Raw genomic sequence first — 23,428 nt, forward strand, 5'->3', positions numbered from 1 at the left:
GAAGAAAATGACCCCACTGGCCTGTGAGCCAGGCCTCTGGGAGCACCACAGGAGAGAAGCTCATGGTCCCTTTTCTCCCATGCGTGTGCATGTGCATGTGCACTTTGGCTACCTAGGTAGAGTCACTGGCTTAACTCACTGACTCCTGCATTTGTTCCTGGCTCAATTTCATGTAGGTGCTCATCTACAATGGCCAACTGGACATCATTGTGGCAGCCCCCCTGACAGAGCGCTCCCTGATGGCCATGAATTGGAAAGGATCCCGGGAATACAAGAAAGCAGAAAGAACAGTTTGGAAGATCTTTAAGTCTGATAAGGAAGTGGCTGGTTATGTGCGGCAAGTGGGTAACTTCCATCAGGTAAGAACATGCTTTGGGGCCTTCGGCTTGTGGGAATGGGAGGGTGGGTTGAAAACAAAGCCTAAAAACATCGATTGGGCATGGCTGGCCTCAAGCAGAGGCCCACACCAGCCAAAATGTGGCCTCTGTGGTCCTACTTTCCACAGGGGAAGAGTGGTCTGAGTTTCTGTTGAAGTACACAAGACCAAAGTGTAGGCATTGTTCAGCAGTCAAAAAGAGAATACTCAGCCCCCAAAAAGTGAATCATTAATGAGAGAATTAGTGTATTTGGGAACAAAAGGAGAGCTTGAACAAATTTCATGAGGAAAGGTCAATGTAATCTCCTTTGGCCAATCTATGATCATATTTGTATATTATACCTGGAGCCCAAGACAAAATCTCTCTACCTGATGCCCCTAGTGTGACCTCCCCTTTAGGAATCAGATCAGATATTACTCCTGGCCAAGCCTATCCACCCCGCCTTTGTTTGTGGATCTCGGCTCCTCAGGACAAGGCTTCTCCAATGATTACTTGACGGTTGCACTGTTCACCTCCAGAAAGTTTTTGGAGAAATTAGAAAGCCCCTCAGCAAGCATTTGCTTAGTCAAGAGAAGAAATTTAAATGTTTTGGACTTCATTTTTATTTCCCTCAATTTTTTATTTGAGGCAACATTGGGACCTCAATTTTGGCTCCCTGGGTATTTGGGATTCTAAATGCTCGAGTTTTCCATTAGGCAAATCCATGCTCCAAACAGAAATTAATCAGACACATACTTCCTTGAAAGTACTTCAATTTGACATAATAAATGAGAGTTCACAAAGAATTTCATAGGGGTTACTGGGTTACTTTTACATTAAAAGAATTGATAGATCAAGTAAAATTATGGATGTTCTAATGTAAAAAGAATAGATTTGCCTACCCCACCCCAGTCATTCTAATTAAAAGCATGTGAGAAATTTAGATATTGCCCAAAATGTTAACTACCTCGATGAACAAAAGAAATCGTTGAAAGACATATTTCTGGGCTCTGGTGAGAGGAATCTCTACTTATAAGAATGTACATAACAAGAGGAGAATTATAAATGATAAAAATCAATATCAGGGCAAATGAATGAAAATCAACTCTTTGGGGAAAGTTGTCATATTAATAGTTAGGCCATTAAGGGCAGACTTGAATGTTGAACGGCCAGGGAGCAATGGACACGTCAGGTGTCCCCCATATGCTCACTGCTTGAGGAGGGTGGCAGCGGGCACACTCGGCATGTCCTCCAGTTCCTTTCATGGCTGCCTCTGCCACCTGTTATTTCGTGTCCCCAGCCCAGCCTGTGAGCGCTGCCGTGCTTGGCATTGCACACGTGTCCTGTGCAGCTCTGTGCATAGAGCAGCCGCTTGGGAGACCGGATTGTGGCTGCATGTGCCACAGAGGTGGACAAAGGGATTGCCTGCCACTCAGAAACTTGTGGCAAATATCACACGGCGCCCGCTGACCTTCTCGTGAATGCAAAACACATTGAGAGCTGCCATGGCACTCCCCTGGCTGCCAAAAACAGGCAACAAAGGAACAAGGCCCACATATGTTTGTGATAGGGAGGGTTTCACCACGCAGCATGTCATGTAGGTGATTTACAAATGTTGGCAGAGCTCCTGCCCAAAGTGCTGGGTGGAGGGTGGGGTGGTGGGTAGAGATGAGGGCAGAATGGAGGAGGGAAGAGGTCCCATGTTAAGAAAGGCATCCTCTGTCAGGCTGGACTGAGCACACAGTCCAAATGTCAAGCGGCTGATAATGTAAACAGCGGACCTTAGCCATGGACTTGCTTTCCAGCATGAGACACACAGCACAGAAGCATGCATATGTGTCTGCCAAAATAGAAACCGCCCTCCCTGCCAAACTCCACAGCTCTTAACTTAAAAATCGAAACCAAAGTAGACTTATTTTTGGATGGTTCCTTAAAATGCCCACTTAAAGGAGTGACAGCTCCCTGCAGGGAGCAACAGGGTGCTGGGAGAGGGAGCGGGCGTCCCCATGTATTCCCGGCAAGCGATGCCCAGGGAAACCAGGCAGCTGCGGCCAGCCTCAGAGGCCAGGTGAAGGGTGAAGGTGGACGCTCAACCTGGCCGAGAGGGAGCAAGCCTTTGGCATCTGTACCATTCTAACAATTGGACTTGGCCTGGTCGTCTGGGGCAGTGGCCTTTTCTGAGCCTCAGTTTGTTCATCTGTAAAATGCCAGGTTTGGACTGAGTTATTGCGAAGATAGCTTCTAAGAATTAACTGAAATATCTACTTTTTAGTAATGCCCAGAGGGGCACAGTTAGCAAGAAATATAAAATAGCATAGTGGCCTTCAATGTATATATTTATAGGTATAGATATACACACACACACCCTCTACTAGTATTGACTCAGGTATGTGTTATGTGTGTGTGTGTGTGTGTGTGTGTATAAATGTATATGTGCATGTGTGTATATGTATATATGTGTGTATATAAGTATATTTGTCTGTGTGTATATATGTGTATGTGTGTGTGTGTGTGTGTATAAATGTATATGTGCATGTGTGTATATGTATATATGTGTGTATATAAGTATATTTGTCTGTGTGTATATATGTGTATGTGTGTGTGTGTGTGTAGTCAATATATATTGACTTAATAGTGTTACAGGTAGATCAGAGGGCTAATCCTCTTTCTCCTTGGCTGGTGACAACCCACAGCCATCACTGTCAAGGCCACTTTGCTGCTTCCTTTGGGGTCTTTCTCTGTCCTCCGAATTTCAGAGTTGCTGCCATGGTCTCTTTTTAAAAAAATATATTTTATTGATTTTTTACAGAGAGGAAGGGAGAGAGATAGAGAGTTAGAAACATCGATCAGCTGCCTCCTGCACACCCCCTACTGGGGATATGCTCCCAACCAATGTACATGCCCTTGACGGGAATTGAACCTGGGACCCTTCAGTCCGCAGGCCAATGCTCAATCCACTGAGCCAAACTGGTCAGGGCATCCATGGTCTCTTTTGATGTTGTCATGGTCTTTGAAATTCAGGACATTTTGTTCTTACATCACTGAATCGTCATCTGAACCCCAAGGAAGTTTTGATGCCACATTTAGAAATATAAATTTGTAATCAGAATAATAGCAACACTGATGACTTTCTTTAAGAACATTTTCCTAGAACAAATTTTATTAAGCTAATATTTTCTGGCAAAAGCATTGAAACCATTACAGGTTTTTCTATCTTTATTTTAATGAAACTATTTTCATTGAAATTAGTTTCCATATGAACATTGAAAGAAAAGGCACTGGTCAGTTTTCATTCTTATCTAACCTCACTGGGCATAGCTTCTGATATTATGCCTTTAGCATAATATCCAACAAGTCTGTTTTCCCTGATTGTAGTTTAAGTCATTGTTTTTTGTTTGTTTTTTTTTCATTATCAGTTCAGGTTATTCAGTGATTTCAGGATGGAACATCTCAGAGAGGTAACATTTTACAGCTGAAACGACTTTCAGATCTAATGTTCCAGATGGAGAAACAAAGCCCAGAGGTTAAGGGACTGCCCCAAAGTCTCCTACCCATTTCATGTCGGAGCTGAGACCCCAGGCCTTCTGGTTTCCAGTCCAGTGGTTTTCAGCTTCTCAAGGGGACCCACCTCTGGAATGACAGATTGGCAGCAATATGCTAATATATTTAAAATAGGAACCTGCATATGTTAGTTATAATTACAGCAGGCCTGAGAAATAATGTGTTTCCCATCTAGGATTAGCTGTGAGGTCACATAGCTCACCTCCCATAGACAGAGTATCTGGATTTTTAGAAAGTACTAGAGCTTAGTAGATGGTGAGACCAGGTTCATGCACTGGTAGGAAAAGTTATGACTTTATCTGGGAACTTGTGCTAAAAGCACAGATGCTAAAATTGGCTAAGATGAGCAGAGAAAACACGGTGGGTGGGCAGAACCTTGAGTATGGAAGAGTATTTGGGGCAGGGCACAGGCAGAGTGCTCAACCCAGTTTCTAGTCTGGAGCCTGGATAATAAAAGCTGGGAGAGAAAGTGGAAGGGGATTGTGGGGCCTCTGTGGTAGGCAAAGGGGTGAGTGTTTATTATATAGGCACTGGGCAGCCATTGAAGGTTGTTGGGGTTTTCCCCAATTTTTTTTTATTGTGGCAAAACACAAAACATAAAATTTACCACCTCAACCATTTTTAAGTGTACAGTTCAGTGGTATTACATATGTTTGTGGGCAACCGTCACCACAATTCATTTCCGTAGCACTTTCCATCTTGGAACACTGAAACCCTGGCCCACTAAATAGTATATTCCCCACCCCAACCCTCTCCCTAGCTCTGGAACCACCATTCTACTTTCTGTCTCCATGTATCTGACTCCTCTAAGGCTCTCAAAGTGGCAGCAGACACCACCTGTCACCATGGAAGGTGTGTAAGCACGTGTTCTTTGGGAAGTTTAAAATGTCAGCAAAAGGATGGATTCAGGGTGGAGAGAGGTCAGGGTAGGGGAATCCCTGGGAAACAGGAAATATTAGGAGCTTTATGGGAAGAAAGTGCTCCCGTACTTCCTGAGGCCTTCAGCTAGAGGTTGAGCCCAGAGCGAAGGAACCGTCACCCTCAAAGCTTGGTCATTCTGAGAGTCATGATCAATGGCGGGTTGTCTGGTATCAGGAGAGGAAGGTAGACTGTGGAATTAGACAAGCCTGGTTTATATGTTAGCTTTGTCACTTACTAGCTTTGGGCTGGTTTCTTGTTCTGTAAACTCAGAGGGAGATCAGTTACTTCACAGGGTATCAGGAGGGCCACGGGAGCATATGCAAGCCCTTGGGCCTGTGGTCTGCCACACCCCTTTTTGTGACATTCTGGTAGCTCCCCTATATTTTATGTGATTGAATGTACTACTTTATAAATGAGGAACCAGAAGTTTCACCCGAGAAACTCGCTTAAGGCTTTAAATAGTAGTCGTATCTGAGATTTGACAACCCAAACCGATCTTTCCCTTGCACCACTGTGCCTTTGAGGCCGAGAGGGCAGTGGAGTGGGAAGGGGTGGAACACTCGGGTTGGCCAGATGTAGCCCACATGTGTGCCCTTGGGTGTGTAGGAGGTGGTGGTGGTCACAAAGTTGGGTGGAGTGTTGGCAATGGACAGTCTTTGGCAGCGCATCCAGTCCACATGGAATCACTTGTCCCCTACAGGCAAGAGGGTGCCTCCAGGGAGGAGGAGGATGGGGAAAGCATGTTGTGCAGACAGAAAGCATAACTCCAGCTTCTCAGCTGTGCTTTCCTAAAACGAACATGATCTTTATTGTGCTTCTTTGACTACACACAATTAAAAGAATAACCATGGTGCTTTGAGTGGAAGGATTTGAGGGTTTCCTCGGATAATCCACAGAGAGCTGGCCACCTGCCTTTCTTGAATTTCCTGCTGACAGTTCATTTTTTAAATTATTTTAAACAGCTTTGGGAGCATTATGAACTATTTCTGAAGGAAATTAACAGTTCCAGGCAGGTCTTCACCACGTTCTTGATTGCATTGACAAACTCAGAGTAAGCAACGAGCAATAAATGTGACTGGTTGAGAGGGAGTGAGCATTTAAGACGCTATGTAATGGAGGAAAGTAACTGCTGGACAGATTTGAGACAATGATTACCAAATGCAGCTAATTTCCCGGGAAAATGTTTTGGCATTGTTACAGAAACTGTTCAACAGGATCTTCATCTCTCTCCCAGCCCTGTTCCCTTCCACAAAGAGGGAAGTCCAGATTCATGGGTTCTTTGTCTCCATCTTTTAGACCTAGGAAAGTTCTTCTGTCCTTTTATAGGAATCAGTCTGTGGCCAGAACAACCAGAACATAGCAATCAACCCACATCCCACATCCTCAGAAGTAAAACCTCCTAGATCTATGGCAGTCACAGGTTGAGTTCTCCAGAAGTAAACATTGAGGCCACTTTTGGGATACAAGATGTTTATTAGGAAGTGACACATGTGAAAGGAAGGGGTGGGAAACCCAGCTGTGGCACAGGCCATCTAAACCTTGGCCAACCTGCAGGGAACTCCAGAGAGAGTCTTTTCTATCAGTATTCCACATCAGGCCCAAATGACCAGGCCTTTCTATCTCCACCTCACTCAGTCACCAAAGGTGGGCCTCATCATAGGAAAGACTGCTCTGTGCAGCCGAGGCAGACCCTGAAGGGGCTGGAAGCTGGAGGCTTTCTGTTGACTGGACTCCCTGCAGCAGGGCAGCAAGTGCACCTTTGTAGGGGGATCTGATGGTGGGTCTGTATGTCTATCACAATGGCCACCCAACTCTCAGGAGCAGGGCGTTTACCTAAGACCACAGGGGATATTGGTCTTCCTTTGTATTAGGTAAGCTTTCACCTAAGCTCTCAGTGTAATCATGACTTCTATCTGCTTTAGAAAGATGTATCCAGCCTTGCCTTTCAGTTCATGTCAAGATTCCAAGATAGGAACAACAGATATTTCAAGAAAAGAATAGAGCATTGTCAGTAAACATTTTTTTTTAGTTTATTATGGAATAAGAAGTCACACCAAAATGTAGTGACTTAAACACTGTAATGTATTATTCCTCACAATGATATTGAGGGGATGGGCTCAGCCAGGTGGTTCTTCTGATTCAGATGATTCAGACTGAGGTCGCATATGCAAATGCATTCAGCTGAGAGTTTGGTGAAAGCTAGGCTATCCAAGATGGTCTCCTCTCCTCCAGATGGCCTCTAACCATGCAGTGTCCTGGCCTGGCCTTCACAGCATGAGGGCTGGTCCCCCAAATTGAGAAGCAAAAGATGCCAGTCCTTGTAAACCCAGGGTTCCAAAGTCCATGGCATTCTCTGGGTCAAAGCAAATCACAGAGCAAGGCCAGATTCATCTTGATGGGACGAATAGCAAAGGAATGTTGAACTAAATCAGTGTGTCTCAACCCTTACAAATACAGATCCCCAAGCCCTATCTCCAGTTATTCTGACTTTATTGGTCTGAGGTGGGACCTGAGCCTCAGTATTTGTCTTAGGGAATTCTAATACATAGCTTTGTCCTTTGTATGTGCTTTGTCCCTTTATTGGTACTAAAATGGCCTTCATCTTGCAGGAACCCTGTGTGGCTTATGTTTGGATAAACTTCCACTCTGATGCCTAACGTGTTTTCTAAACCCTGACCTATGATATTTACTTCCAGGCCTACCAGAAACCTGAGAACATAGTTTTACTCTTAACAAACCAGCCATTGAGCAGAAGCATCACATTTAGCAAAGTGCCCCTTCGTCCACAGTGTCTACTGGTGTGGCGCTGTTTCTCTGAAATCTTCAACCAAGACCTGAAGTCAAATTTCAGACCACAGTCTCCACCATGCATTGTAGGTTTACAAGTGGCCTTTGTTCTCTCAAAACACTGACAGACCGTAGGTAATTCAGACTTGTAGAAAAACTATTTCATTCATTCAAAACATTAGCTTCCTTTTCCCAGCCGAGTTTTTGCCCTATACTGAAATAACGTGGTCCTCGCATGCAGTGTCTTTAGGTAGCAATGTATGTGTGTTCCTTTCCAACACAGACACTATTCGATCAAGCATGGTCTACTGTAAACACCATCCGCAGGGGTTCTCAGCAACATGTGGTCCACCAGTCACAGTGAACGTGTTCCTGGATATTACATCCTTATTCTTTGTTCCTGGATGTTAATTATTGGTCACATGCTATAATGGACGGATACAACTAATTCTATGTCAAAGCAAGAATTCAAATGCATCGATTAGACGGCAGCCTTATCAGGAATAAGCCTAGCACTTCCAGGAGGTGATTGTCAGGTTATTGAAGAAGGGTTCTTAACCTGGGTTCAGGCCTGTGCTTAGGATTCAAGGGTTCAGTGAACTCAGATGGGGGAAAAAAATTGCAGCTTTATTTGTACTAACCTCTAACCAAAACAGCATTTCCTTCCATTATGAGTTTTAAAATTTAGCATTTCCTGCCATTATGAGTGTAGGCAACAAACCACAGCGGCATTGGCAGTGCCTTTGACTTTGTCACCAATAGAAAGCAGAAGTATTTCCATATCAAATACATATGCTGTTGCAAATACCTTGAAACAATGTTTATGGCCATCGCTACTTTAAAATTATAGTAGTTATCAGACCCATTGGTAGTTCTTATTGAATGTGTTCATATAGAAATATGTATATTAATATATCACAAATTTGTTTCTTATTAGATTGATAATTTCAATGAAATGGCTTCATGTATGATCTATTTTATTATATACTAGTGGCCCAGTGCACGAATTCGTGCACTGGTGGGGTCCCTCGGCCTGGCCTGCACCCTCTCGCAATCTTGGACCCTCGGGGGATGTCAGACTGCCAGTTTTGGCCTGATCCCCACAGGCCAGGCCGAGGGACCCCCCCACCAGTGCACAAATTCATACTCTGGGCCTCTAGTATGCATATAAGATCTTTGGTTAATCTCTTCCCCCCCTCCCCTCTTCCATCTGAGATTCATCTGTCCCATGTTTCCTTGCCTGTTCGTTGAGTGTCTCCCCCCTGGTGGTCAGTGCGCATCATAGCTACTGGTCAAATGGTTAAATGGTCACTTAGGCTTTTATATAGATAGATATTTATATATTATACATATTACACTATATATATATGTATGTATATATATATGTGTATATATATATATATATATATATATATATATATATAATTTTAATTAGACTATTTGAATTGTTAAAAATAATTTATAGACCCTCACCAAACCAAACCCCAAACCACCTTTGGTGACTTCAGAAAGAGAAGTTATGAGCTTAGCTATCAAGTAGACTTGAATTTTATTTCTAATGTATTTCAATGGCAACTCTACTTCTACTATCACCATACTTCAGTGACCTTGTAGTATAGGGATTAGGGCTAGATACTATGTTAGACCTGGTTTCCCTCCTTGTTATACCACTTACTGGTTGTGTGACCTTGGGAAAATTACTTAAGCTCTCCAAGAGATTCCTCATCTGTGAGGTTGGGATAATATTAACACCTACCTCTCTCACAGAAGGATTATTAGGATTAACTGAAAGAATGCTTATATATTACTTGACACTCTACCTGGCAGCTAGTAAGCATGTAATATTTATTCCTACAGCCTTTATTGATGTTCAGCATTAATCTGTTTTCACAGAGCAAGCAGCTCTTCCCCTAAGAGGGTCCTTAGTAGATACTGGGTTTTAAAGGCTCAGATGATGAAATGGGCTAAATATTATTTATCAGAAAGGTCTGGCCCTACTGTAATTGTATCCAGTTTCAGATTCACTGTAATAAGGAAACGCTTGCTGAGAAATGGAAGAAAGAGAGAGGGCTGTGAGGGATTCTGCATTTTGCTCCAGGGCAGTCTAATGATAGTACGTAGAAGTGGCTGCATCACGTAATGAGATGTTTCTAAGGCACTGAGTTCCTTCTAGTTGAACAATAATCTGAACCATCCCTGTTGACAATAAATGGAGCACCCAGCCTTTTTGTTTTTGTTTTTCCACCTGGACTTAGCTTCTAACATATGGAAACAGAGAAGAGGAGGAATATGGAGTTTAGATTAGAGAGTAAAAAACAATCCAGAAAAAAATACAGTAAAATATTTGGCAACTTGCTCTTCTGCTGTCCAGCATGGAGATGTGGGTGTTTGTTTTTGTTCCTAACATTTATTTTTTTATGCAGCAACCGGAGTCCCAAGGTTTAGGTTCTGGCAGCAGCTCTGTCTCCTTAGAGCTGCTTTCCAGAAGGGGACTTCCCATGGTTGCCTTTGTTTCTATTCAGTTGCTTCTCTATCTCCTCCCGCTTAGTTTTTAGACTGACGGCCCATCTCCTCATCTCTGGGTTGGGCAGAAGAAAATAGCAGAGCAGAGAACATGTTAAATTTCTTAAAGATTTATTTTTTGTGAGTTGGCAGCATCAGTAGGTGGCTTTTCTTTTCTTAAATTAAAAATTGAATAATAGCCAAAGAATATGTATAATATTTGTGTAAAAGTAAACAGACAGTGGTAAATGAACACCCTTAGACTTAGCCAGCTGGTTTAAGAAATGCAACAATACCATGAGTTTGCCCTCCCCAATCCCATCCCCTGTCCTCACTGTCCTAGATTTTGTTTTCACCATCCTTTTCCCCTTTTTAAAAATTAATAGTTTTACTATAGATATGCATCTCCATAAATAGACATATCTCCATAAACAATATTTTACTTTTCATGTTTAATTTTAGAGGAAGCAATTGCTCTGTACGTATTTTGCAATAACATACTTTTGCTATGCAATGCTTTGTGAGATTCACCCATGTTGATATGTGCAGTTGTGCCTCATCCTTTTTCATCGCTGCATAACATTCTATTGCATGCTTATATTCTCTGTCCATTCCATTGCTACTGGACATTTGGGTTGTTTCCAGTTTTCTGCAATTACAAATTTTGCTGCTGTGAACATTCTTGCACATGTCTCCTTGTGCCCTGCGTGTAAGAGTTTCTGTAAGAATATTGCCTAGAGGTGAAATTGATGAGTTTACAGGATTCAAGCATCTTCAACTGCATAAGATAATGCCAACTTGTTTTCTAAATTGATGTATTCTTGCCAGTAATGTGTAAAAATTTTGGTTATTCCACTGTTATCATCAAATCTTGGACTTGTCTCTAGTCATCTTTCCCTAGGGGCTTCAGTTGAAGAGGGGATTGATGTTCTTCCCATGTCTAACACTCATGGTTTGCCTTCTTCTTCTCTTGCTGTCTTTCCCATCTTCTTCTCTGGCTACCATCAGACTGAGACCAGCATCCAAGCACAGTGACAGGGTGCAAGGAACATGGCATGTCTAAGTGTTGGTGCTGCTTTGGTTTTGCAGAAGCATTTTTCATTGAGGATGTCCTGAGCTGAGGTTGGCTACCAAAATATCCAGCTCAAAAAAAAAAAATCAGAAATGTATTCGTTTGGCATCGTTTTACATCCACTCGCCCACAGTGGCTCAGTATAAGAAGCAACTAGATAAAATAGATTTCAACTCACATCGTGGATTTGCAGGCAAGCCCCAGACTGTCTGGGAGGACCTGAATATTTTTCCGACACAGCACGAGGCCCCTCACTTCCATTATTTTTCCATTAAAACAACAAGGAAGGGAAGTTATTTAAAAATTGCTTTGCTATGAGTCTTACCAGAAAATTAAGAAAAATTGTAATTGGCAAATATTACTCACCCAGTCCCTTAGCTAGCATTTCTCACATCTGCCTTCCAATAGCCTTCTCATTGCCATGGCTTGATTCATTTCCCAGTGCTCAACACAGAAACCACACAGAATTACTTAACAAGAAAAACACTGATTTTATACAGCATTTTGGAGACACTAGAAAAAAATGATGGCTACCCCACATTATAAATTCTAAAATAAAATAGTTTCTCCCTGTGGTGTTTTAAGAAAAGGCAGAAGTTTTAAGAGTTGCTATTGAACAACTCTCTAAATATGTGTTTTATGTTGTTGTTTGAATGTTTTGCCTTTTACAAGGGCCTCCATAGCTGTTCTTAACTAGTCTCCCTCCTCTCCAATCTCCCCTCCTCTCTGTGCTTTTTCCGAAAGGCAAGTCTGGTTGTGTTTTCCCTTGTTTCAAACCTCTCACTGACTCTGCTACCTGCAGAATTGAGTCCAAGCTCTTTACTGGAATGGTGATGATGGTTGGTCTGGCCTCAGCTTCCTTCCCCAACCTGACCACTCACTCTCCCTTTTTCCCAATTAGAATTTTGAGAAAGAAAACAAAACACCTTATAATTTTCCAAACTCCCCCTGCTGTTTCATCAGCCAGCAGTTCCCATGGGATGCCCTCCCTCTTCCTCATAAGGCCCTTTCTCCTCGTCCAACCGACTGCCTGGAAGCCTCCATGTGCCGTTCAAAGCTAAGCTGCAGCATCACCTGTGGGAAGCCCCCCTCCCAGAATGCCTCCCTGTCCTCTCTGGGTCACTTTCCCATTGCAGGACCGCACTGGGGTTCCTTTTAACTCTGTAGTCACCTTCCTCCCCTGTTCCACACTGAGCTCCTTGAGGACAGGAATGATGTACGCTTTCTGTTGGTAGCAAGCCCTTAGCACAGATCCTGGCACTCAGTAAATGTTCAGTGAGTTAGAATTAAAATCAAACTGGCCCTTGCCGCATGCCTACACCCTTCTCGTGTGTGTGTGTGTGTGTGTGTGTGTGTGTGTGTGTGTGTGTGTGTCAGAGCCAGTAGCAAGAGCCCTGCACGCGCTCTGAGTGGCTGTGAGTATCTCTGAGCCCACATATTCTTCTCAGTTCTCCCATCCGACTACGCCAGGGCTGGTTCCCGCTTGAACCTTGCCCACTGTACTAACTCTTGGGAACTTAGTCCAAGTTCCTCCTTTATCTTCTGCTCACTGGACAGCAGGTGTTGGGTCCCAGCCCCTCTGCCTGGGCCTGGCCCTCCTAGGACCCTGGGTCTTAGACGGAGAAGCCATGAGAGGTTGTGGGTGTATAAGAATGAGTCTTTATTGCTGAAGCCAGTGGCCATATAGCCATCAGACAAGAACAGTCCTCACAGCAAAGTCCATAGGGGCAGGCAGCTGGACACCGGCTGGTGAACATTCCCAGAAAGCAGCATCAGTCTCTGTACCCATAGCTATTATCTGAGCAGCCGCACGCTGCCTCCTAGACTCACTGCCTCACATCATAGCGGTACCTGAGCTCTCTGGCTCAGCAGCTTCCCCTGTCTCTCCTGCCCAGCTGCTCTCTCTAGCAGACTTCTTCTCACTCCATCCTCAGCTGACTCCAGCCTGCTCCAGCTAACTAGCCGGCCAGTTACCTACTTTTACACTTATTTAGACAAAGAAGGCTTGGTGCCAATAGTTATATCAATCATATTGGCTACTGAAGGGCACAGTGTACCGTGCATCTTTGCACCCACTCATGGTATCTTGGCCTGATTAGGAATCCCAGGCTCAGAGTCCTTGAACATCCCCCTTAGGCACATGCCCAGAGTGGCCTTTGGCCATTCTGGTGTACTGATAACAAGGCCTCTGTGCTCCCACTGGCCTTGACTCTCCGGGGACCTGGCATGGTTCCCTGTGTGTGTGTGTGTGTGTGTGTGTGTGTGTGTGTGTGTGTGTACTACAATTCTCAAGGAATGCTATTGTCACTCCCCAATTGTACACACCACAATGTCTTCTAGGAAACAGACTAGACATGAGGAGATAATGAATAGTTCAAAACAATCCGCTCTGAGCCAAAGGATGCACTGCTGATGTCAGCTGAAGACTATTTCCTTTCTGTGTGACATAGGGGGAGAGGGGGGAACATCCTGGGAAACCAATTTATGGAAGGTGGTGTAAAAGCTTCATTATCTCAGGGGCTGACTGCAGTGTCGTCTCCTTTTAAAATATTGAATCCTTGCTATTTGATTTATTTTCCTTTCCTTAAAAAAGGACACAGCTTGCTTCCTGAAAACAAAGGAAATAATAAACAATAGCAACTCCCAATTTTACTCTGATTATTTGCCAAGAGTCCTCTTGGTTTATGTGATTCTTTTTCAATAGAGAGGACTTATTAGCATAAAAAGAATGCTTCTAAATTAAGCTACCCAAATATGCACTTAGCTAATTCTCAGGGAGCTAATTTATTGTATTATTTAAAACATAAATTGGATAGCAGATCTATTTACTGAGGTATAGCTGCTAGGCAATGATGCATAATCTTCTCTTAACTGTTGAGTGGTTTTTAATACTCTATTGAAATTTCACAGAGAACCATTTCATTATGGGAAGTGAATAAATACGAAGAAATTTCACATCTGAAGTATTATCCACACATGGAGGATGGGTTTTAAAAATTAATACTATTTGAGGAACAAAGAAGGAATTGGATTTGCTTTTTAAACAGTGACCTTTTTCTGTTGTTTAATTTAAGGAAGTGTAGCCAGAGTCACGAAATCGCTTGTGGGGATGTTAAACAGAGCCAGAGAGTTAACAAAGTGGAGGGTGGAGTCAGGTAGGGAAATGGACAGGGGAACGAAACAAAATAAAGTTATGTTAAGACTGTCCCATTGTCCCCTGGACTTGCTTTGGTAGTAAAAATGGTGTACCTTGTTTTCTTTCAAGTACCAGTAATGGCATCAAGAAAATGCTGTGCCCTTTGGCATATTCTGTATCTGAAATTCCTGGAACCTGGGGACATTTTCAGGTCTGGGGTCCCCTTAGGCTGGGGGGTCAGGAACACAGTTAAACCTAGAAGCCCTGTCTGGTCAGTTGTCCCAAACAGACCCGCTCTGGAGGGTCTCAAGGGCTCTGACACCAGCGGAGGTTCCGTGAACCAGGTGGTGTGGCTTTAATATGACTCTTGCCAATTTCATTGGAACTAAGGGGGGGGCGCAGGGTTGGACACAGGCGACAGGGCCTTCTCACCTTCCTGCGGGTATTTGCAACCCGGCCCGTCTGATTTCCTGAGCCAAGGTGTGAGAGACACTTCGGCCTATGAATGCAGATTGTAAAGCTAGATACTGAGGAAGGGTCATTAATTTACCCATTTGGGTGGATGTTTCTTTGATTGATTTTCAGAAAGAGGAAGAATGCCCAAATATTTCATCTTTCCCCAGTAGAGCCAAAACGTCAGAGAACCAGTGGCCTGAGGGTGAACGGGGTGGGGAGGGAGGAGAGATGCCGATCTGTAGTGGTTGTCAATTTCCTTGGTGGGAATACTCCCACCACGGCCGGGCTCAAGCTACCAAAGTGACGTCCTGGATGTGGAGCGGGGCAGCGATGTGCACTGGGGCAAGAGCCCAGCCCTCCACTGTAAAACCAGTCTGCAATGTTTGTGGGAGACACAGTATTAGCAGGCTGGCTCGCTCTGGCTTCCATGTTCCCCAGAAGTGGCGAGTGAGTCAGGCTCTCGGTCCTCAGGACACTGCCGGTTAGAGCATTCCCTGCCACCCCTCTGCCCTCTCCTCCCACTCAGTCTGTCCTCAAAGAAAATCTACAAATGCAGATCGTAAAGCCAGATACTGAGGAAGGGTCATTAATGACCTGGATTGTGCTTTTTATCCTCTCGTGGCTGTCAAATATAAAACTGGACATGGAGGAAGTGGAGTTTCTATTACTTTTTAATTGCATCAAATCCTTTTGTTGTTAAGTGGGTTCTTAAAAGGGAAAAAAGACAGAACAGCTTTCTCTCATTCTGCTAAGACAAGTAAGGTCTTGCTCGCTTGACATTTCTGTGTGGAGAGAAGAGGGTGTTTGGCATTGAATGTGGCGGAAGGGGGTGGAGGGAAAGAATGGGGCAGATCCTGGTGTTGGCAGCCTTAGGGCTAAAACTCACTCTCAGTAGTTAAGTCAAGTCTATTGACAGAAGCTGGAGCTCGTGTTCAAGCTGCTTTCTTACTGTCACTGGGACCTTGCCCACGGGAAGGAGGGATTCATTGCATGGAAATGAAAGAAGCCTGGAAGAGAAATATGCCCCTCCTGAAAAATTTCTTATAATCCTTTCTTTCTGAAAAGTATAGTAATGCATTTTGTAGTTATTACTATCTCTCTATATAAAAGGCTAATACGCAAAATGTTCCCTTGGAAGTTCGACCGGGAGAACGGGAGTTCAATCGCTCACTATGACATGCGCTGACCACCAGGGGCAGCGTGGAACATGGCAGGCAACCAGCAGCAGCAGGGTGCTGAGGGAGTGAGGGAAGGAGGAGGCAGGAAGGCAAAGAGGTGGGGAACCCGATTGGGCCTGATCACCAACCAGGCCTAGGGACCCTACCCATGCACAGATTTCGTGTACCAGGCCTCTAGTTGTAACATATGCTCTTCCTCCACTCTTAAAAGAAAACTATTCCTTTGACCGTAAAAAGTCAGTCAATAGTAGTATGATGACCACTGCTTGAGTGCTTATTATTTGTCTATATGGCACGTGATTCAAGCTTAATCCATATCTGTGGGCTGAATGCCATGTGGTATTCTATATGCATTCTCTCTTTGAATCCCCACAACAGGTTAAATATCCTTAGAATGACCAGCCATCCTGGCTTGCCTGGCACTTTTCAGTTTTTAGCACTGAGACATCTGTGTTTCCAGAAGCCCCTCAACCCTAGCCAAACTGGGACAACTGGTCACCCATATTTTAACTTCATTTTACAGATGAGAAAGTAGAGGCAGTTAAGTCCCTGGCCAAAGTCATAGAGCTGGGCTTAAACCCAGACTGCTGGGCCCTGAGCTTATGGTCTTCACCAGCAGGCATGCTCTTCTGGGGTGGGTTGGTGTGACACACGCTATCGTGACATAGGCAGAAGTGGAAATCCTAAATTACAATATTGTTGCAACTGATTAAGCAAGACGGTGCCTCTGGGAGGCCTTTGGGAACTTTAAAGCAATACCAAACTTAACTATTGACTACTCTAAGAATGACTGCCGCTGCAAGGGCCACATGTAAGTGAGCGAAAGCAGCCTCACCCTCCTATTTAATGATCACTTGCTACGTTAGAGGTGTAGAGTTGTAAATCTCAGGAGTTATCCCTGGGTGTCATGGGAGTAACTGTGAGCCTTGATTTCTGCTTTGTTTTTTGTGTATTTTTTTTTTAAGTGACTTGCCTCATTTTTTGTTGACAGGTGGCTGCTAACAAGCTTTGGCTTGTTTTTAATTCTCCTTCCCAAGTACCTTTACATTTTAGTATATTTGTTATTTGAGTGCATATTTATTTTATTTCTACATATGGGTAGTTTCTGAAAGCTAACAAGTAAGATTTCATAAATATGCAATGGAATAAAAAATAGCAAAAGAATTTAGTGTAAGTCAGAAGCCATAACAAACAAGGTTCTCTTGTGTCGCCATCATTCCATCGTTACACATAAGAACTATAAATCTATCCTGTCGGCTGCATCCCCAGCCTGCATCTCCCAGGGGCTTCTTTTCTTCTGTCTTGGTCCATGTCAACATTTCTTGTGAAAAAGCCTGCAGTGGGGAGCATGTGTGTGTGTGGCTTGGGGGGGGGGCTGCTTTCACTTCAGCTTTATATATAATTAATCACTAATTTCCCTGCTTCCACCCCAACATCCCTCTTTTCCTTCCCCTTCTCATCGCCTGTGCTATGAACCTACATCACTGCTCACCTGAACAGCTAGTCGCCTCACTTGCCCCAGTATCATTTCATTCCTCAGCCCCTGCTCAGTCATCTTTCTATAATGCAAATCTGAGCATGTCCCTACCTGGACCCTATATCACCCTCTGGGAGAGTAAACCCATAGAGGCAGAAAGCTGAGCAGTGACTGCCAGGTCCTGGCAGGGAGAGGGGAGAGGGAGCGATGGCTAATGGTAATGGGGCCTCCTTTGTGATGAAAACATTCTGCAGCTAGATAGTGGTGACGGCTGAACAGCATTGTGAATGCACTAAATGCTACTAACTTGTTCACTGTGAAATGCTTAGAAGGGTCATTTCCTTTTATGTCACACATTTTATTTTAACACACACACATCCTATCAGATAAGGTCGATGCATCTCAGCAGCATGTCTCTCAGGGTTACCTGTTCACCCTCCCTCTGTTTTCCCGAGCTTCAATTGGCAGGTTAAGGCATGGGCACGTGCCATGAGTTCCATGCCCCAATGCTCACACACACACAGTTTCCTCTGTCTGCGATGCTACCCACCCCTCACCCGCTCTCCACAATCTGTCCAGTGATCTGTTTCCTCCAAGACTCCCATGCACGCCCCGGCCATCCACATCCACACGCCCACTGGGAATTCCCCTCTATATTTTGTCCCCTAAAAAGGCATGACTGGGAAATCCTTTACTGCCGAGTCCATGTTTCTAGTTCCAGGCAGAATTGTACAGTTTTCTAAAACACAACGTGAATTGAGGTTTTAACGTGTTTTATAGAACCCTTTTAAAATCCATGACATGTTTGTGACCCCTGGAACATCTGGAACACATGAGTCCGGCGGTTTTGGCTCCAGGGTGGAAACAGCCCAGACATACAGTTGCTGGTGATGAGGCCATTTCCATCCAGGGAGCCTTGAGATTAATCTTGTCACATTTAAACAGGTGATCGCAGCCCGGTCACATCTGGTTGCACACCTTAAAGACTGTGGCGTGGCCTGTGCCTGCCGGGAGCCGGTCCATGCTTGCTGTTTCAAGGGACCTGGCATATATGGCATATTGTTCTTAATTTGTTTGCTCACCTTCTTGGCACTATGTGTTTTAACCAAGGTCTCCTCTCTGAGAAAGGTTGTTTCCCCAGGTAGGGATTTTCCCCTGAAGTTAGGGAGGGAATAAAACCTCTTAACTAAGTGCCAGGCGGGTAATTAATCACTTTAACTATGAACAATCATGCTTAAGCTACATAATCTTTACTCCCTGGAATGGAGATAAGAAACACCCTAACCTTTGTAATAGAGATTGATAGGATTGAATCAACTGGTATAAATACAGATGCAACAAGACAGCAAGACTCAGAACTTAGAATACAGAACTTAGAACACAGAACCTAGCGAGGGAACTTAGAATACAGAGCTTAGAACACAGAACTAAGAGGCACAGAACCTACACAGAACATTCTCTAGAGACAGAAGAACTTCGCTGGGGAGAACATGGCAAAAGATCCTGGACTGAACCTGACTACAGAAATTGGCAAGAGAACCTGACTAGAACCTGGTGACTGAACCTTGCTGGAGAACCTGGAGAACCTAGCAAGACAACTGGCTACCGAACCTGGCAGGAGATCCAAAGCAGAACCTCTCTGGAGATCCAGACCAGAACTTGGCTGGAGATCCTGGCTGGAGATCCTGGCTAGGCTGCTGATCAACTGAACACTGTCTCCATGTGATTCCTTCTTCGCCGACTCCATCCACACCTTTGGGGACCCCGGACCTGCTGGGGTTGGACTCCGGCATGTGCCCTCGATCTGTGAGTGGGAACAGCGTGGCGGAAAACAACAGAGGGGCTATTCGTCAGCACGCATACATTTGTTCCTGAGGCTGACATCGGCAGCATGCTGGCTGTGAGTCTGCTGGAGAGCATCCTTTGAGGACCTGTGGCGAGTGAAAAAGCCTTTGTTCCTGCAAGAGCTTTCCCTTCCCATCTTAACGACACCCTTTTTTATGGTGTTTGGTCATTCCACATGGCAGCTCAGCATTGGACTGGGGTCAGGCAGGTCTCTGAGAATAAGAATTATAATACCCAGCTGTGTCGTCCCTTCCTGACCACATGATTATCATGAACATGGTGTGTGTGACTGTGTGTGTGTGTGTGTGTGTGTGTGTGTGTGTGTGTGTGTGTTAGTACCAGGAGAGCACACCATCAGGAAGAAATAAGGTGAGGTCATGCATAGGTGTTAAACAAATTTCTGTTTGTAGTCTCCCACGAAGTACATAGAGAATTGCCTGATCTGTCACAGGATAGACACGGTTCTTCAGTAGTTCTCACAGAGGAGTCTCTGGACCAACAGCATCAGCATTCCCTTGGAATTGTTGGAGATGCACATACTTAGGCCTTGCCCCTGCCCTACAGAACTGGACCCTCGATGGGCAGGGCCCAGGAGTCCACTCAACCAACTCAGGTGTTTTTATGCACGTTCAAGTTTTAAACAACTTCCTTCTTCCAAGATTGTTGATGCTAACATGGGAAGACAATATTTGAGGGTAGCTGATACAAGCATTTGGATGCTGCATTTTGAATAAGGATAGTTGTTAGGAGAATAACGACAGTGACTAATATTTCCTGAGTATCTCCCCAGGCCACACAGCGTGCTCAGTGTCCCCTGGGCATGATTCCATTAATTTCTCACACAGTTCACAGCTGTCCCCAGTGGTGATACTTCTTTCCCTGTCGTACAAAGAAACTGAGGCTTAGAGGGGTTCAGTTATTTGGCCAAAGTCACAGCTTGTCGTGCCTGGAGTCACGTTCCTATGCCCTCACTCCCCCCAGCCCTGGCCTTACCACACTGCTGTCCCCATTGGCTGCAGGCTGGCCCTGGACAGAGGATGACCTTAGCTCTGGGGTAGTCGGTTTATTGCTGTTCTGGACCACGGCTGCCAAACTCATTTCCAGTTGAAGCAGCTGGGTTTTGTCACAAACATGACTTCATTAAGTGTCCTCTGCTGAGCTGAAGTTGCATAAAAATCCCTCATCGGATTCCTGCCAAGGCCGGAGATTTGGAGGGGAATGTACAAGAAGAGAATTGTACCCTGAGAGTGTGGGGACAGAGAGTTTTCCTTTAGACTCATCTGCAGGGGCCCTTGTCACACATCTGTTTACGTTCCGTCTGTGACAGAGTGGGGCATGGTGGGTTTCCAGATGCAAGCCTGAACACACATGATAGGTGAGCCCCGCTCGCTGTCGCTGCAGCAGGGCACAGCGGGCCCCCGATGGAGTGTAACACAAAGCAGGTGTTTCCAATTGCATAGGAGGAGCAGGTGCAATCTCCTGTCTGGAGTGGTGGTCTCCTTCCCTCACCTGCCTCAGCGGGCTGTTGAGAAGTGGGTGAAATGTTCTGTGACTAAGCTGTAAAGTTTGGCCCAAGAGTAAGGAATTATGGTACCAGTACAATGATTTGATTTAGAACACTGGTGTTTGCATCAGAAGCCAGGGTTCTAGCTAATTCTCTCACTTGCAATTGTGTGGATTGGACAAGCCACCTAATAGCTCCAAGTAGCTCAGCCACCTTGACTGAGCCGGTGTGAATGCTGGTGTGAATGCTCTCTCATCATTTGTGGGTGCACAGCTTGCAGAGCTGCAAAGTATAATTCATCCAGCCACATTGATCCCTCTTGCCTCACAGCAAGGGTGCGTGTAGGTGGTGGGTTGGGGGTTCATATCATAAATGCACTGTGTAATATATGTGTACTTTTTCTGCCTCAGTTCCCTCCAGGCTGGAGCAGGTAAAATGGGCCCAGCCTCTTCGGAAGGGCCTTGTCAAAGTGAGTTTTAATTTCTTGGTGTGATTCAGCAGCTAGAAGTTACTAATGTGATGCTTGTGCTGCGTGTGTTCACTCCATCCATCCACTGCTAACCCTGTGTTCTCCATGTGCCATAGGACAGCACAGGCCAGGTCGGTCTCTCCTACATGTGGCCTCGTGACACTCAGTGTCAGCCCTTTCCTGTTGGGACTTGAATCATGAAGGCCTCCCTGTCCTCTATTTGGGACATTTGCTGAACCTCAAGGCTTTCTGAGTGCAGAAACTGGTCCCCCTTTTGTCAGTGGGGAGCCTAGCACAAGGGTGGATCCTTTGTGGGTCCATGTGTGGGTCTGAGTTCACCTCAACTAGATGTTTTAAGAATGTTTTTTACACCCTGAGAGGGCTTACAGGTGTCCATTGTTATCCAAACGTGGTGAGTCTACACTTAAGACTAGTGCATGCTATTGTGTGTTTATATTGCACACAATTTGGGAGAAAGTGTACTGATACCTCCACTTGACTTTGAAATGTGTCAAAAAATAAGGTGGAGCCCTAGCCGGCTTGGCTCAGTGGATAGAGTGTCAGCCTGTGGACTGAGGGGTCCCAGGTTCGATTCCGGCCAAGGGCATATACCTGGGTTGCGGGCTCTATCCCCAGTAGGGGTGTGCAGGAAGCAGCCAATCAATAATTCTCTCTCATCATTGATGTTTCTATCTCTCTCTCCTTCTCCCTTCCTCTCTGAAATCAATAAAGAAATATATTTTAAACAAGTAAGGTGGATTCATACACAAATAGTGGGATCCTTATGCGAGAAAATGAGTAACGTGGGTGTTAATGAGAGAATCTAAATGGTGCCTGTGGAAATCTTTCAAATTTGCTGTATGTTTAAAAAAATGTTCATAATCAAGGGGGAGAAGAATGTTCTAACTCTATGCTGCTCAAAAAAACGGCCTTTTAAAATTTCAGACGGCAAGGCTTTTTTCTTTACTTTTTTTGGATAATGACAACGTCCCCTTTATTAATGGTAAAGGCTAATGGGAAGGTGCAGCTCAGTGTGTGGGTCAAGCAGACCAGATCATTGAAGGGTGGAATTGGGTACATTTCTCCCCAGTTGCAGACAGAGCTGACCTCGGTGTGTCTCCCCACAACAGGGCCTAACCAGGTAAGAATGATAGTACAGCGGAGGGTGGGGGAGAGCAGACAGCTCTTAGCTCCCTCCCAAGTGGAGAAAGACAAGGAGAAATTTTCCAGTTTTATGCAAGGTAGTGATGAACCCAACTTTGTGTAAAGTTAAATAACTATACAACTTCAAAACTTTCCCACCTTAAAGTACCTATTATTGAAGCTGTCAAAAGCAAGACATTGGCATAGCCCAAGACATGGATTTCTAGAATATGTTCTATGTTCATGTAGGCTTTCAGAATACTTCAGTCTGAATCAAACTTTTCATTTATTTAGAATATGCATTTCTCAATATTTCAATTTTTCTTTCTTTTTCTCCTTTCAGGTCATTGTTCGAGGCGGAGGACACATTTTACCCTATGACCAGCCTCTGAGATCTTTCGACATGATCAATCGATTCATTTTTGATAAAGGGTGGGATCCTTATTGATGGATAAGCTGCTTTTCTCAAAGAGTATGTCAAGGGTTGGAATCTTTAATAAGAAAATTTTCAAAATGGAAAATGTCATACAAATAAGAAAACTATCTTTTTCTACCTGTAAAATGTTTTTCATCAATAAAAATTACCCTTGAAATGATAAGTGAGGTTCTGTTATGTTTCATTACAAAATTAACTTTCAGGAAATGCCGTGGATGAGTGCGAATTACATCTTTTAACTTAAAAGGTGGAAAGAATGGATTCTGAGGCACTGATTCAGATACATATGGATAAATGGGATGTTGGGACCTTGAAAAGGATTTTTTAATTTCTCCTAAGAGTATGTTAAAAGTACAATAAATGAATAGAGCTGTAACAACATCTTGTTCTATAAATAATAGTGTTTCCTCAGATCACACATATGCAGGGGTTTGGTGAATATTATTGGATAAGAGTAGCTGAATTATTACCCTAAAGGAACAGGTGAAATTAAAACAGTGGTGGGGAAGAGATTCTGGAATGTAGAAAGTCTTAGCATGAAAGGTAGCTTGGAATTCCTTGAAACGGAAATCTCAGATATCAAAG

General features: G+C 44.3%; 1 protein-coding gene across 1 annotated transcript in view; it reads left to right on the plus strand.

Moving 5' to 3' along the window:
- The window catches only part of CPVL (carboxypeptidase vitellogenic like), a 103,130-nt gene extending 80,124 nt beyond the window's left edge, over window positions 1-23,006 (plus strand). Inside the window, exons 12-13 of the mRNA XM_036327747.1 lie at window positions 177-359; window positions 22,751-23,006. Of these exons, the coding sequence (XP_036183640.1) occupies window positions 177-359; window positions 22,751-22,855 (288 nt within the window). The 3' untranslated portion in view covers window positions 22,856-23,006. The remainder of the gene's footprint in view (window positions 1-176; window positions 360-22,750) is intronic.
- Window positions 23,007-23,428: the final 422 nt, after the last annotated feature.

The sequence above is a fragment of the Myotis myotis genome, unplaced genomic scaffold (genome assembly GCF_014108235.1).
Source record: "Myotis myotis isolate mMyoMyo1 unplaced genomic scaffold, mMyoMyo1.p scaffold_m19_p_11, whole genome shotgun sequence".
In the NCBI taxonomy this organism is placed as follows: Eukaryota; Metazoa; Chordata; class Mammalia; order Chiroptera; family Vespertilionidae; genus Myotis; species Myotis myotis.